At 47.1% G+C, this 16,199-nt stretch overlaps 2 protein-coding genes across 5 annotated transcripts in view; one reads left to right on the plus strand and one right to left on the minus strand.

Annotated features, from left to right (window-relative positions):
• Window positions 1-11,071, minus strand: GTF2E2 (general transcription factor IIE subunit 2). Of its 4 annotated transcripts, XM_078600257.1 has the most exons (9): window positions 10,891-11,071; window positions 10,361-10,437; window positions 5,741-5,900; window positions 4,274-4,362; window positions 3,922-4,029; window positions 1,924-2,106; window positions 1,487-1,580; window positions 879-994; window positions 1-736 (listed from the first exon to the last, which is right to left on the minus strand). In XM_078600257.1, exons 3-9 carry the CDS (start codon window positions 5,898-5,900, stop codon window positions 611-613), a joined length of 876 nt encoding a protein of 291 aa, XP_078456383.1. In that variant the 5' UTR covers window positions 10,361-10,437; window positions 10,891-11,071; the 3' UTR covers window positions 1-610. The 4 variants fall into 4 exon arrangements, with proteins under 4 accessions (XP_078456383.1, XP_078456381.1, XP_078456380.1 ...); XM_078600255.1 differs by lacking the exons at window positions 10,361-10,437; window positions 10,891-11,071 and adding an exon at window positions 8,251-8,355; XM_078600254.1 differs by lacking the exons at window positions 10,361-10,437; window positions 10,891-11,071 and adding an exon at window positions 8,226-8,351.
• Window positions 10,982-16,199, plus strand: part of TDRD7 (tudor domain containing 7) — an 18,982-nt gene continuing 13,764 nt past the window's right edge. The window contains exons 1-5 of the mRNA XM_078600253.1: window positions 10,982-11,167; window positions 11,862-11,991; window positions 13,947-14,058; window positions 14,210-14,444; window positions 15,118-16,175. Of these exons, the coding sequence (XP_078456379.1) occupies window positions 11,042-11,167; window positions 11,862-11,991; window positions 13,947-14,058; window positions 14,210-14,444; window positions 15,118-16,175 (1,661 nt within the window). The 5' untranslated portion in view covers window positions 10,982-11,041. The remainder of the gene's footprint in view (window positions 11,168-11,861; window positions 11,992-13,946; window positions 14,059-14,209; window positions 14,445-15,117; window positions 16,176-16,199) is intronic.

A 16,199-nucleotide genomic window follows, 5' to 3' on the forward strand; every position in this document is an offset into this window, starting at 1 on the left:
TCCATATAACCTTTTAATTTAAAATATACAAACTTTAATTATCTGGCCATTGTGGATTGTTGATTAAATGTTACAACATTGCATCTTAGAACAAGCCTTGAATAAATGATCAACATTTTAACTTCTTTGTAATAATATTTAAAAAAAAATTATGACAGGCAGATATTGTTAGAAATGCCAAACAAGATTCACTATTTACCATCAATGTTGAGAATGTATAATTTTTACATTTTAAAATTCTGAAATCTGCCATCAACCAGTGTCATGAAAATAACGCTGAAAACCAGTTGCTAAACAAAAAGTTTATCGAATTTTTTTTTTCTTTCTGAAAAGCAACAATTTTGTTTTGGTGCCGATACCTGCTGGTGAGCAACCTTCACCCGGCCTTCCCCATTTCTCGGGGCAGTGTGCACATGAACATCGTCATGGCTTGGTGCGCGTGGCCACGGCTCGCGGCTTTCGACTTCTGTTTCGGCGCTACGGTGCACGGGTATTCGAAGTGCACGGCAAATGACGAGTGTGGGAGATTACGGTGCGGCGCGCTTTCAGGTACTGACAATTTACACGAAACGAAATGTTCCGTCAACTTGACCCCAACGCAGGAAGGCGGCTACTTCCCCCCCACTTCTTTAGCAGACAAGCTTGTGTAGTCCTTGAGCACTCCAGCCAAGTGGTCGTTGTGAGTCTTGAACTTCTTCTTGCGCTGTGAGTTGGCCCTCCGATTCCGCATAGGAGCCTAGGATGTTACGTAAACATAGCACACGTTGTTGGTGAACTCACTCTTGATTGAGAATCGTACACTTTATACGTTCACTTTATAAGCACGACGTTACGTCCAGACAGGGAAGGGGGGTGCTGTGTACTGTGTGTGTCCTCACCAGTCTGCGGGGGCCAGTGTCCTGCATTGACGAGATGCCTTGCCGTTTCAAGTACTCCTCAATCTTCTCTTCATCAATCGAGTCCACGGGAACACTTCGCCATAACTTTTGAAACTCTGCAACACCACAACTCACGTTACCAGTGAAGCGTGGACCTCATGATAACCCTACGGGGAAAACTGATGCAATGTACAAAGTTGAAATAACCATTCACCATTGGATTGGGATCAAAATAATTCAATAGAGAGACCAAGAGTCGAGTGCAATTGGAATGTTGAACTTGATCACGTAAATGAACATACCCCAGCTATGTGGGAACATTATCTGTTACAATAAAGTGTGATGATAACTTAAAAATACTGTTATCTAGATAAAATGGGCTCGTAAAAGATAACGGGGGTTTTAAATCCCAATTTTTAGCAGAGTTCATGTCCTTAATTCACTCCTGAAAATGCTATGCAGCGTTAATGCGGGTATCAACCGGCTCCGTGGTAAGGGCGCCTATCGGCAGGCCAGTCAGATACTCCATTTGGGCACTCCCATTTCATACAGAAGCCGACATGCACTTAATACAGGCAGGTGAAATACAATGGCGAGGATTCGCATACCTTCATCCACAGAAAAATTGCAGCTCTTGTCATTGTAAAATAGGATCTTCTTCTTGTCTGGTCTAGTAATAAAGAGGATCTGATCACCGAGAACCTACGGAAACACACAGCCTGCATAGTTCAAAGGTCAACAGTATTTTACGATAATCTTGCAATGAACCGTTCAACTCCAACAGTTATGAAAACCACCGTACTGGAATTGGTTACCGGTCAACTTAGTGTTGTTGCTGGTGATGAAGTTGGTGGCGAGACTGCTTGCGGCGGTGATGGTGCCGCTGTGGTGGCGTTGCTGGTGAATTTGGTAGTGCTGGAACCATGCGAATGGTTGCGTTGGCACCACCCGTAGCTGAAGTGTCAGTGGCGATGCTGATCAAGGCGGAAGCCGCCGACGCTAACAGTTGGCGAGGTTGTCGCTGCCAGTACTCGCGACCGCGTACCTTCATCGCCTTGGCAGCATTGGGAAGTCCTTCCTCGACGTCATCCTGCAGGATTCCGCCCAGGCCCTGCTGGTCATGTCTGTCCAACAGCCGCAGCAGCGCTTTCTTGTCCTTCAGATTGTATTTGGGCTTGAAGGCGTATTTCCCATCGATCACGTCGATCTTGGGGTTGTTGAGCAAGGCCTGGAAGGACGAAGGAAACATTACGTCTCAATGCTCAGCCGCCACGACGCCTGTCCGTGCGCTCGCGATCAAATTTAGCAGCAGCAACCAGACATCTCGTAATTCAAGTTATCACTGGCATTAATCTCTAACCTTTCTTCAGGAGTGTACTTATTTTTTATGTTGTGACCTATCTGTGTATTTTTCTCATGGACAATTCACCATGTATGCCAATGTGTCAGGTGTGACTTAAATCAAAGACATCGTAATCAATTCAAATGTCTTACTGTGATAATACATTACATTTTCCTAAAGGAAACTGACGAAATGCCTAATTTTAACAATTATTGCCGTGCCTTGAAAGACACAAATTTATATTCCTCATTCTGGGTAGAATTAAAATGTTCATAATCAAATTATAAAATGGGAATATCCGTAGGTCAAAATTTTTAAACTAACCACACTCACCCAATATTAGTAAAAAACCACATGATTCAGATGCTAAAAAGTCAGCACTCCTGTCTGCACAAGGCAGGTAACAATTAACCCCTCCCAACCTCCAGTACTCATTAAATGCCACTATTAAAAAGCAATCATTTTTGTAATGTCTTGCTCATTCCACTAGCCTAAAGGTAATGTTTGCATATAATTTGCATAAATAAAAAATAATTGAACCTCTGCATGTGACTATTACATTATTGAAATGTTGTACAAGTTAGTAACGTCTGGTCTACAACAGAGCACCACACAAACTTCAAATCCCAACACAATCGCACAGCACTACAATAAACCATCTTCATTTACAGAAGAAAAAATCGTGAAATTCGATTATACGCGATTTTTTATTTTAATACCAGTTCAAGTTTTGCGCATTTTTCCTTCACCTATTTGCGATTTGGCGACATCGCATTATGGGGCAGGGTTACTGACGCAGTAGAGCAGTGGATTGTGGCCCTCGTGTGCCCTCCCAAGCCGTTGTGTATCAGTTGTGCCGCCATCCACAAGCTGAGGCTTTTACTGCTCAAGCGCCCATGGCCTTCCCTGCCATTTTTGCCTTATTTGTGGTGGGGGTTTTTTTATTTCCATCATGGGGCTAAGTATCACGTGAGTGGAAGAAGTAAGAGCAAGGGGGTAAGGGGGCAAACAAAAGTCATGAGTTTAGAAAACAAAAAGTCGTCATCACTTTGACTTACTCTCCAACAACATCATCATCTCAATCACACCCCACGATCAACTCAACACATTTGAAAACCTGATTATCGGCAGCTGCCTGGATTGAAAACTTATCTCAGAGGTACCAACTCAGCGTTCCGACTGCTGAGCCACCCCGGCCACTGTTTGTTCAGCATTTAAGACCTGGTTCAGGTACAACATGCGAGTGGCAATCCAGCTCAAGCGTGCTGATGTGGACAATGCCAAAAAAGAGACAAATATCTCCCGTATAGCCTTAACAGACTGCTGGGGCAAGTGCTGTGAAGCGAGCACCTATGAAGGCCGGTACGGCACACGAGGGGGTGGGTAGCCAGCACGATGCCTGGCCGCCTTTGTCTGCCCAGTGGTGATGTTTACACACCGCACCAGGTACTCGTTTGAAGCTGAGTCGACCTAGGCGAGGCCCAGGACCGATTCAGATCATTGTAAATGTTGTCAGTCATGAACGGGAATCGAACTCGGGTCGCCAGGTTCAGTGTGCAGCGCTCTAACCGCTACACTACCGCTCCCAACAATGCCACCCACGCACTAAAATGCATCCCCACACAACCCGGCATCAGCACAAACTTTCCAGTTCTATTAACCCACAATGCACTGCACTTCGAAAGGTGTAAACAAACCCACCTCAGTGGTCAGCCACTGCTTCTGCTTGATGCCAATGTCCAGCTGCTTTGTCTCATCCAGAATCTCGTCGAGCGCGAGGGGGTGGGTGTCTCCCTTTTGGTGCCGCGTCTTCACAAGAAAGCGCACGCATCGAGTACAGCGTTGTTACATCTACATGGAGTCAAGTACATACAGTTGTGGCCCCTGGGAAGTTCTGTGTGGCTGCCAAGTTAAGAGCCGATTGTACCTTGTCCACACCCCCTTCTGAATACAATATGCAAGGTACACATGCATAGAAAGAGTGGTGTAAACACAAACACTCCTAGCGTTACAGCTGCAAGTTCACAAACTACTAACGTAGCAAAACCCTTACCTTCATGTGATTGACAATTTTAGCCAACACCCCAAACTTGTACCCAGAGCTTCCCGGAAGGTTCTTATAGTTGATTCCATTTCCGGTTTCTGTAAAACAAAGACAAGCATGCAGGTTACTTTATTAGGAGTCTGCCAGAAAGTGTCCAGGCGGCTCAGCGGTTATTACTCGGGTTGGAATGACTTGGTGCCTTGATTATTGAATCGTTGTTTTCCCATTATTGCCAACGGGAGTGTCTTTTAGTCGTTTCAAATGTTTACACTGTCCCACCAATGAACATAATGAAATTAGAGAGAGGAAAAATTCCTCACTGGATCTTGTCCTGCATTATTCCCTGGCTCTCTCCTCCCAACGTCGTCCAGATTGAGAGGTGAGCATAGCCTCAGCGTGCATCTCCTGTTTCTGCTATGCGTCTGTAGCGGCATCGTTGAGCGTTGTACGCGATTGCCACTGCTTGTAGCCCGTAGTAACGGCCTCGAGTCAACAGGGAGCAGAAGGGAGTCTAAGGGTGATGAGTCAGGTCGTTGGGCTAAGCCGCTAAGCAGAGGTCGCAATCGGGTACCCGATACCCGTACCCTACCCGATACCCGGCTACCCGTACCCGACCCGTTTGCGACCCTGGTGCGGCCGGGTACGGGTAAGCCGTGAGTCACTGGTGAGTAACCGTTTGTCACTCATTTCCCAACGTCTTGTTTCTCACAATTCAAGTTCCTAGAATCAACCCACCCGCGCCTGCAACATGGCTTCATCCCAGAGGTCGCAATCGGGTCCTTGATACCCGTACCTGTTGGGAGGGGCCGTACCCCTTTGTGTTGTTGCTACGTTATAATAAACGTGCCGTCTCCAGAAGAGAGAAGTCTCCGCAAGTTTTATACTACACCAGCACAGTTGTATACCCACTACACGTCGTATTTTTGTGCCATGTTCTCGGTCCTGTTCTGTCTTCATCACATTGCCCATCTCCCCGTGCCATTGTCAGTTCAATAAGCACCATAAAACTAGCACATCATGAGGACTAAAAACTTGCATAAAAATTGCATAATCTACAAGAAATGATTCTCGTGATTTGATCATAGACACAATTGGAATATATGGTCCACTCTAAACCGCATTAGCACAAAACCATGGCAGATGCAAATACCTGATGGACAAAACTGTCCAGTATGCGACTGCCATCATCCAGAACAGACCGTAGAACGTATAACAACGCAATGCCCGATCCACAAATACAAAGGAGACATCACGGAGACACACACCGCTGCTCCTGACGCGGTTATCTGGCTTGACCACCTGAATGTGAAATTGTAGTTGTTGCTCTGCATCTACATCAGCAGCCATACGAAAGAAGATTGGATTATAATTGAGAGCAAAAAAAAACAAAAGGAATGTGGAATTCACCACACGACAAAGGCAGCTTAATGGCAGGGCCGCTGGCAGAAAGGGCCCCCACGGAGGTCAGCCACTGACCTCCAGATTTGGCCCCGCTGGACCCCCCATGGTCAGGCCGTGATTTCTTCTTCTTGGAGGAGGAGGAACTTGAGGAGGGTGCCGGCCGCTTCTCTACCACCGGTTGGGCCAAGGCACGCTGCTTGAACCGCTCACGCTCGCGCAATAGGGCTGGATCCATCTGTCGGTGTGGGCACAGCGTTCAAATGCACCACGTTACATGGGTGTCCTACACCACACACTACATTACACGCACATCACACGTGTGTTACACCCCATACGAGTGTTGCTACACCACATTCTACATCACAAATGTACATTTTACAAGTGAACAACAGCCGCCATTCACCACTAAGTGGTGGTGACATCACCAATGGCGCTTGTGCAATGTTATGTGCACTTTTAGGCCACGTGAAGTGTCGAAGGCTCGCTGGCAAAAGGTCACGGACCAGACCCAGGTGCCATGGCTGACTGAAATGGCTGGCAGATGCACCAAGCGTGCTCCCCACTGTGCCAACATTGAGTTTTAGCCTCCCGGCGCTCCTCTCGTTGTTGTGAGCCTTGCTCCTCTGCCCTCCGCTGTTGCTGGAGAGCGACTGCCTCTGACTCTCCAGCAGGATCCTTCACTAACCTCCTCCACAAGTGAACATACATCACACATACATAAGCTAATTACAAGTGTACATACATTCACCATCACTCGCCACAATCTATCTAATTCTGGATAAAGTCGTGGTCTTAAACCAGTTCCGTCCTCGTGTAGTTGCTCCAACCTTGTAACCGACTTTAATCGTGACTTTATTGATGCCTTGGTTTGTGCGAGCCTGGATAACTGCATCAATTTCCAACGAGTCACATGCCTTCTCCGAGACCAGATAAAATAATATTTCATATTCGTTTGTTTTTGTTCCAGAATTTGACTAAGTGTGTATGTGAAAGATGATATAGACATATGTCCTAGAATTTCTTCTAGATTTGAAGTTTTCGTAACTGCAAGGGTTCATACTCTTTGTTTTTTTTCGGTAAAGTCACGTAGGTAAAAAATAAAATTAAAATAAATGAAATCATGACGTTTCGGAGGCAACACAAGCTTCTTGATACCCCACTTGATACAGTAAGTTTGCTGCGACGGTGCCACCTGAAGACGGAAGCTCGTGTTGCCTCCGAAACGTCGTGATTTAATTTATTTTTATTTTACCGAAAAAAAAACAAAGATTATCTCCTAGAATGTTACTCCCTCACTCGTTCGGGCGGCCTCTCAAGTGCCCGTTATTCCGTTGCCAATGATCGTGGTTTACACATTTACAGTCCAGCAGATAGGTTGCATGCATTTTCCAGTCGGTTAGCTCTGCTTTTTAAAACAGAATTAAGTAGACGTAATTACATAAATTAGGTACTGGATTTCATCTGATGTAAAAACTGTCATTTGCTCAATGTAAAAACAGAGGAAACTCGAGTACAAAAAATAACCGTGATCATCCAAGACGCAAGGACGAATGTTGCCATAAAATCATCGGACCTGAGGACTGCACGTTTGCATTGAAACTCGACGCGTCAATGACACTGCTTGAACATAAAACATGTAATCGGCGACGTTTCGGGCAATGGCCCTTCTTCACAGCACATTTGCCAGAGAGATGGAGTCAACAATGATTGGAGACTGCCGTTGTTTACACCACGGAACCAGTTCTTAAATAGGCAAATGAAATTACCAAAAAGTAGCTTCGCATTTATCGACATATGTACATAGACGCAGTGAGATAAGGAGTACAATGTGGCTTCGAGCCGAGAGGAATACTTTGACAGGACAACACGAGGCGTGACGGGGAAAATTACAAGAAGCGGCAGTGAGAAAAAGAGCAGTGGAGTGACACGGCGCTGTGCACACGGCAGCCAGACGATGTCGCGAGAACCGGGCACATCGTCGCCCACAGAGGCGGCACCCCGCCGCACTCACCCCACTACCCCTCACCCTGCTGCCCCTCACCACGACTCACCCCACTACCCCTCACCCCGCTGCCCCTCACCCCCTCACCACGACTCACCCCTCACCCCGCTGCCCCTCACCCCCTCACCCCGACTCACCTCACTACCCCTCACACCACTACCCCTCACCCCACTACCCCTCACCCCGACTCACCCCGCTGCCCCTCACCCCGACTCACCCCGCTGCCCCTCACCCCGACTCACCCCGCTGCCCCTCACCCCGACTCACCCTGCTGCCCCTCACCCCGACTCACCCTGCTGCCCCTCACCCCACTACCCCTCACCCCGACTCACCCCACTACCCCTCACCCGACTCACCCCACTACCCCTCACCCGACTCACCCCACTACCCCGACTCATCCGGCTACCCCTCACCCCGACTCACCCCACTACCCCTCACCCCGACTCACCGCGCTGCCCCTCACCACGACTCACCCCGACTCACCCCACTGCCCCTCACCACGACTCACCGCGTTGCCCTTCACCACGACTCACCGCGTTGCCCCTCACCACGACTCACCGCGTTGCCCCTCACCACGACTCACCGCGCTCGCCCGGGTCTTGGGGGAACCTCGGCGGAGCGCGTTTGGGACCCCTTCTTCGCGTGACGTCACTCTTCTGGCGGACGTGATGTCATGTTTTTAATTTTATTTAAAATTGCGTGCATGACGTCATCTATGCCGAAGAGCGTGGACCCAAATGTGACGTCTTTCGGAGCGGCACGAACAAATAACGGATGTGACGTTGACCTTTTGCCTCGAAACGTGCGAGAAAACGTGACGTCACATCTACAGTTTACATTTTTTTCCGTCAGCATTGTGATATTTCAGTGTATCACCGTATTCGCTATATTTTGACTTGCACAGACGAAATAACGCGATTTCCCTCAGAAGCATGCGATAAACGTTAATTATTTAAATATATATTTATCACAATTTAAGTCGTCAGCTGGTGTTGCGTGGCCTCGCATCCGGTGACGCGTCGTTTCGCGCGCGTTTTTAGTCACGTGGCGGTGCCGCCCCCGGTCACGTGACGAGCGCGTGGCCGCAACTGGTGCCACGCGGTTCCCGTTGGGCGCCCCGAGAGACGAGGAAGGCGGCAGCAGCAGCAACAGCAGCAGGTAACGACAACGCCTCTCGTGTTCATACTCGTTGGTTCTCTCGGTAAAGTCACGTAGCTGTACAATATAAAGTTAATTAAATCACGACGTTTCGAGCGCAACACCAGCGTCCGTCATCAGGCCTCGCTCGCAAGCACTGCGCCACTGGAGATTCCCCATCCCCCATAACAATTTACCCGAGTTGTTATAGTGAATATCTTAATTAATCAGTAAACGTGTTTATATAAATCTCTTGTTTATTACAACTTTAGCGGTGCTGTTTGTTGCCGGCCGCTTGCGTTCAGCCACCGTGGCGTTAAATTATTCCCGTCGGTTCTACTTTTACATAATTTTACCGACTTGTAAACCCATCGACGCAAACTACAAATTGTAGCTCCTTAACCCGACGCGAAATGTAAACGAGCAGGAACCTCTTACGATGTCGTGCATTCTCGTTCTTCCCGTCGTGTAAGAAGGGGGTGGGCCGGGGTTTGTAAGAGACTTAAGCATTTAAAATATAAACATTCCCAATCAAGATGCAAACACAAACCTCGGCACATTCGTCAACAACGCTGAGGCCTTAACACATAAAACACAATCGGCGACGTCTCTTCATGGCACGGAACTCGGGGCTGTGCCGTGGAGTGATTTCACGTGCGACCCCCCCCCCCTAATTTTATTTGTATAACTTTAACGAAATGTAAGTAACATTTCCAAGCGTTCAACGTGCTGAATTTGGCCTTAAACGCAACGATGATGACGGTGTTTGTACCCTTCGCGTGGCGATGTTGGTGTAGACTAGAGCAAGGGCGGGGACCTTTTTACAGCCAAGCGCCATTTGGATATTTATGTAACATCATTCGCGGGCCATAAAAACAAATATCAAGTTTAAAAATTAGCCCGTTATATTTGGTCAAACATTTCATTAACTCACCCATAATGTGATGGCTGGAACTGCTTCTCTTTGGCGAGGCGTGTGATGATGTTAGCTGCTGGTGTTGATGATGTTAGCTGCTGGTGTTGATGATGTTAGCTGCTGGTGTTGATGATGTTAGCTGGTGTTGATGATGTTAGTTGCTGGTATTGATGATGTTAGCTGCTGGTATTGATGATGTTAGCTGCTGGTGTTGATGATGTTAGCTGCTGGTGTTGATGTTAGCTGCTGGTGTTGATGATGTTAGCTGCTGGTGTTGATGATGTTAGCTGCTGGTGTTGATGATGTTAGCTGGTGTTGATGATGTTAGCTGGTATTGATGATGTTAGCTGGTGTTGATGATGTTAGCTGCAGGTGTTGATGATGTTGCTGCTACTGGCAGCTGCTTCTCCAGGTTTGCTCCCAGATTCGTTGAGTTTCGAGTCTCGCCTGCGGCCGCCTTGACAAGGCCAGAGGCCAGATGACTTCGCGGGCCTCGTAGGGCCCACGGGCCGGACGTCCCCCACCCCTGCTGTAGAGCATCACTGTGTGTGTGGTGTTACCTCGTGGTGTGTGAGGTTACCTCGTGGTGTGTGAGGTTACCTCGTGGTGTGTGAGGTTACCTCGTGGTGTGTGGTGTTACCTTGTGTGTGGTGTGCGCGGTGGTTCGGGGCGACGCGAACGACGGCGACGCCGCAGTTTCGCCACAACGCCCCTGGGCTGCGCGTCCCGCGAACAGAGATGAATGTTTTACATTGACAGTGAAACGTGACTTCAAAATCACAGATTATTTGGTGACGTTGCGTGTGGCAGTGGGTGCATTTTTTCACGTGGTATTAAAGGTGGGCTATTGGCCGTAATGTCGACTATTTTAAGGCCAGGCTTATCTCTAATCACAGATGCACCCTGACGAGACCCGCTGCATTGAAGTACAGTATTATGTAACGGCAATTGTCCCGCTTCTGAGGGTCACTTCGGATTAAACTTCATCAACAACAACGTCGTCGTCGTCGTCGGTGTTTTGTCTATAAATTAAGCCCAAACGCGTGGGAGGGATGGCCTGGGCACAAGCAGCTACGAAAGAAGAGAATAGCTACGTGTGGGATAGCTGTGTGGTGCAGCTGGGAGAATAGCTTTCATAGATGCTTGTAGTGTTTACGGCGGTGTACATACCATGCTATTTGTTTCCATTAGTGGCTGTCTGGGCTCCGCGTGGTGTCCGCTGAATGTTGTTTGTCGTGGCCTGTGCCTTGTGGTTCTCGCCAGCTGCTGACTGCGCGTGCATGGTGTCGGTGAGCGTTGATCTCTTGTCGCAGCAGCAGAAATGTGGTACGGGATGGACCCCAAATCCAAGGGGGTGCGCCCGCCCGAGGAATTCCGCCGCTTCACCAGCGAGCAGTCGCGCGTGGAGCCCGGCGGCTGCCATGTGGTTCAACGTCTGCCCGGCGTGGTGAGCGTGCGATGTAGCCCCACTGGTGAGGTTAGACCACCACCCACCCAGCCCGGCCCAGTGCGGTTGCGGCTCAGGAGGTTGATGTCTACTGCAGATGTCACGCGATGGACGAGTCACTTCTGTTATACGTTCAAGTTTACTGTCTAATGCAACGTACGATAACAATTATTACACCACCACCCTGCCTGGCCCCGCTTGGCCCCAAGCCTGATTCACATGACTTGTGAGGCCAGAGTTTCACAATTTGCTTGTGGCTTGGAGCGACAAATAGTGGGAAAACTACCTGTACGGCGAAAGGCCGTGCTGGCGCTGCTCAGATGTGCCACTGGAAAAGGGTTAATGGTGCACTGCAGAGCCTTGAGCATCGCACGCCACAAGGTGTGATCGGACTAACATTGCTCATAAACACATAGAAAACACCTTCGTTTGAGCAGACCATGGTAGAGGGGTGTTGACTGTGTAACAGCTGTCGAATCTAGTACATGTGGTGTATAATAGCATACTATCTTCAATCTTGACTTAACTTTCGTGACTGCAGAAATTTATATTCTTGGGTCTTTCGGTAAAGTCACGTAGATAGGTTAAAATAATAATAATTCTTTGTTATTTTCTTTGAACCTATCTACGTGACGTTACCGAAAGACCTTAACATTTTATGTTTTCTCAAGGACAGCATTTTTTTGAATTCCAGATCACATGCCACTCTGTAGAACTGCCGCCTGCTTCACCAGGCAGTGAATTTGATGATCTCAGCATGGGTGTCGAAACGGGAATCTCGCACACGTCATCATCGCAACTCCAGCGGAGCCACGTGCAGATCGGTATCTTGCAAAACACCACTATTTATAAATAGTATTCTGTACATTTTTAGATCTAAAAGTATGTTCACTATATGGTGGTGCAAATTATGATTTACTGCAGTATGATTCCCAAGAGCTTTGTACTTGTATTTACCATATAAGTGTTTAATTGAAGATTTAGAAAAACGGGGAGGGGAAGGTGCAGCGTACGGTCAGACGGGGTTGGGTGTGGACGCACGAAGGGTGAAGCACAGTGGAGGAGTCACACCAACACGTGGGTTGGTGTCCCACACGGGAAGGTGAATGTTATCAGTGGAAGACACAATATAGAGGTGATGCTTTGAGGAGCGTTGTGGGGGAGGCAAGCCATGTTGTGGGTGTTTGCGTGACTCATGGGGTGGTGGCAATCGGTAAGTGCGTGTTGATTGAGGGCACGTCTGGTGGGGCAAGTAGGAGGGATGTGTAGGTGGGAGAGTGGGCGTGTGATGCCTAGCGTGATGCCTAGCGTGACACGAAGGGGAACACGAATAAGATAACAAATTGTACGCAGGGGGAGGGTAGGGGGTAGGGGTCGGCACGGTTTGGCTCAAACCACCAAACCGCGGTTTGAACCGAACCAAATCGGTTTGGTTTGGCTCTGTTTGAACTGGTTCGGTTTGGTTTGGGGCTACGAAAACCGACTCGGTTTGGCTTGGACAGGGTGGAACCGGCTCAAACTAGTTTGGTTCAAGCCAACTTAAGAGGTTTGGTTTAGCTTAGTTTGGTTTGGTTTTGGTTTGGTTTGGTTCAGTCGTCGCTGGTTTGGTTTGGATTGCTCAATTTGAAACCAGTTTGAGTCGGTTCAAACCGTGCCGACCCCTAGTAGGGGGGATAAGAGGAGAAGCGGAGGGGGGGTTAAGCCCTTGGACTAAGACCACGAGGTCTTGAACCTTGCCGGAGGGGTGGAGAATTTTTGAAATCCTCCCAATTGCCGAGGACCATGCAAAAATGTTCCAGTGAGCAGTTTGGCTCGAGGGCCAGGCTGGCCTGGAGAGAGGTGGTGTGTGTGACTGCCATGTGCAGAGGATTACTCTCGTTTTCCCCTTTAGTGTTAAAGATCTTATACAGGGAGTTTTCCCCCTTGGTGAGTCCTGGTGGGTCGGTAAGCCGCGAGGGAGGTTGGAAGTTGAGGGGGTGACGGACGACTTGGTGATGTGATTGAAGTAACAAATCACAAGGCTAAACAATCTGGTGATGTCAGGGGCAGTCCCAAAATGCATGACAGTCTGTTTGTGGAGTGTCTGGTGGGCATCTGGGGCATTTGTCTGAGATAGGCGAATTAAATTTGGCTCTGCTTTGGTTTGGTAGTATGTGTGTAAGAATTTCAATTGAGCATCACATTATGAGAAGCATTGTACTCAAAAATACACTGTAATCATGCAGATAAATGGAGAATCCGATGTGTGTTGTGACTCGGCATGATGGTGCAGTCTCCTTACATTCAAATCTTGTTTGGCGAAAACAATGCCGTATTTGGCAATAATTTTACTGTATAAAGCGCCCTTAAATAATAATTGCTCTCAGAGTGCTATGCATGAAAAGGTGGAAATAGTTTAACATCAACCAAGGATAGAATAAGTGAGAAAGACATTTGAAGATAACTGAAGAGAGAGAAATCCATTTTAAACAGATGTGTTTTTCGTCGATATTTGCCTCTTTGTCACGAAAAGGGATCAAGTGACTGCTTTGGTTGTACGCCCGCTTGAAGAAGCGATATTCAAACAATAATGCTTTGTCTGCAGTAATTATTAACCCAAATATATGAAGGCTAAGCGAACCTCAAGCAATCATGCCAAATCGCCGGCCATTGTAGTCATAATAGCAGTTTGTGGGTTATCACTCTTGCTTACACATGGTAAGTGTGAGTATATTATTTTATTGCACGGTTATAGATGTTTGTCTTAATTGCATGTTTTATTGTGTTTTAAATTTAACAGAGCAAACCATACGACGACCGGCTGGTAATGAAAACTCCTTGGAATATTGCAGTGAAATGCCTTCCTTTACTCAATCACACATGTTTAACACCTTAAAACATGATGGTGATCAGTAAGTCAAATGTGTTTATTTTACTGTTTTCAATGCGCAAATAACTTGTGAACCATGACTAAGAATCTGTTTTACATGGAACGGTGTCAATGTTCTGGGAAGTTTCACCGATGTTGACTAACGTGTTACGTACTTTTGTTTCTTGTCCTAGTTTGCCGATGTATGGTGTTTCATCAGGCTTTAAAAAGTGCGATGAGGCATATGAAAATAACTCGAAGGACTCCTTACTTGCGCATTCTGTTTTGAGAAACCGCATTCATACTATACTCATTGAGAAAAAATGCATTCTGTGGTCCGATTTATCTATGTTATATGAACGGACCTTTGCTGAAGACTTGCCAGAGGTTATACTGGGATATTTGAACAAATGGACTGACATATGCCATGTAAGTAACATTTTAGGACTATCCGAGGCTCATGGTCAAATGGTTTCATGTAAAATTATGTTTTAGTGGATTAGAAATCCTCTTATCCAAAGTGATTTGGGGGACGAACACTCCAGACCCAATTATCCATAGGCTTCTACATCATGGGATCTCCTTTGCCAGTACCAAAATATGATAATAGGGTTTCCCCCTTTTTTCTGCCAACAAAACAGGTGTTAAGATGTTAAAAACCTATTGTCTTTGGGCTTGTACGCCTTTTGGCGTCCTCTGGTCTAACACCATTTGAGACGAGGCTCAAAAGAAAGCTGTCTCTGGTGTGGACCAATCAGTTTCAAGGACAATGCATATACTACCAGAGCATGTTTTTTGTTTGCATTCTGACCACAAAATTGTGGTTAATGTAGACATGATTCCTTGTAAAAGATTTCAGTTTGGTGTTTTAACATCTGAACACCTGTTTTGTTACCATAAAAAGGGGAAAACCCTATTATCCATAGGCTTAAATTTACTTGGCTTGTGCTCACAAAATGTGTGGATAATCGACTGAATTAGCCGTTTAACTCCTTATCCACGTATTAAGTGTCATGTTCGGTGTCGAGATTTGTGGGAAGGATGCTTTGTGCCCTTATGATCATAAAATTTCACTGTGTAACTCGTTATTTTTATATTGCAGGTGAAAAGATTTGGTTCTGAAAAATCTGGCAGTTGCATAGTCATGCTATCTGATGATGCCAGAATGCAATTTGATGGTATTATTAATCCTGGTCTCAACCCACTTGGGGGAGGATTCCAAGCGAACTTGGGCAATGTGGTGAAATTCACACCTCTTCAAAGCTTGTTGGAAAAAAAGCATGAAAATAAGTCGCCGTTGAGTGATGTTTTGAAACGACAGCTGAGTGACCTGCTGAAGGACCACAGTAATGGAATTTGGTTGAAGTGTCTCCCAAATTTATTTTTCAAGAAATATAAGCAGACATTTCCTGAGGAGATAATGCAGAAATATGAATGCCTTTCAGAGATTTTTGACTTGGACATGCCTCTGAAAAACAATCCAAAAAGTGTGATTCTTCATTTTCCAGACACCTCTGAGGTAATTGTCGCACCTGCTGTTTTGCCGAAGACTGAATTGACATTTGGGAAGATTAGTTGGGTAAGACGCTGCGAAGAATTTTACATCCAATTTGAAACGGACTTTCTGGAAAACGATTTGAGAAGCATCAGCAACATGCTGCTCAATCAGTTTGCAACTGGTAAAAGGGAGCTCGCCCAATTCGTCCAAGGAACCTTCTGTTCTTTTGAGATATCGAACAGCTGGTATCGAGGTCAAGTCCAGTCCGTTGACGTGAAAGAACAGACTGCCATCGTTTTCGCAATAGATTACGGTTTTCACACCAGCTGCGGCCGCACACAGGTCTGCAAGTTGCCCCCTTCGTGCGCCCGTCTCCCCGCCCAGTGCGTGCGTTGTTGTCTGCGCCCCGTGGGCGAACACGGCGCGCAGTGGGCCTCCACGGCCCTCGGGGAGCTCGGCTGCCTGAGCGAGCGGTTGAAGGTCAAAGTGGAAGAAGTAAAAGGAGAATTTGCCATCGTGGTGCTTTACACAGAAAATGGCACCTGTGTGAATGAAAAGCTCTCCTCGGCGTGGGTGCAGATTCCATCGCTGACCCTGTCCGAAGAAGACGTTGTGTTAGTTTCATTCGTCACGGCCGAGTCGACTAATGAGGTGATTGTGAGGTGAGAATTCGATGCCTTTTTTCG

Source organism: Lampetra planeri, chromosome 13 (assembly GCF_965212315.1).
Source record: "Lampetra planeri chromosome 13, kcLamPlan1.2.h2, whole genome shotgun sequence".
NCBI classification, from domain to species: Eukaryota; Metazoa; Chordata; class Hyperoartia; order Petromyzontiformes; family Petromyzontidae; genus Lampetra; species Lampetra planeri.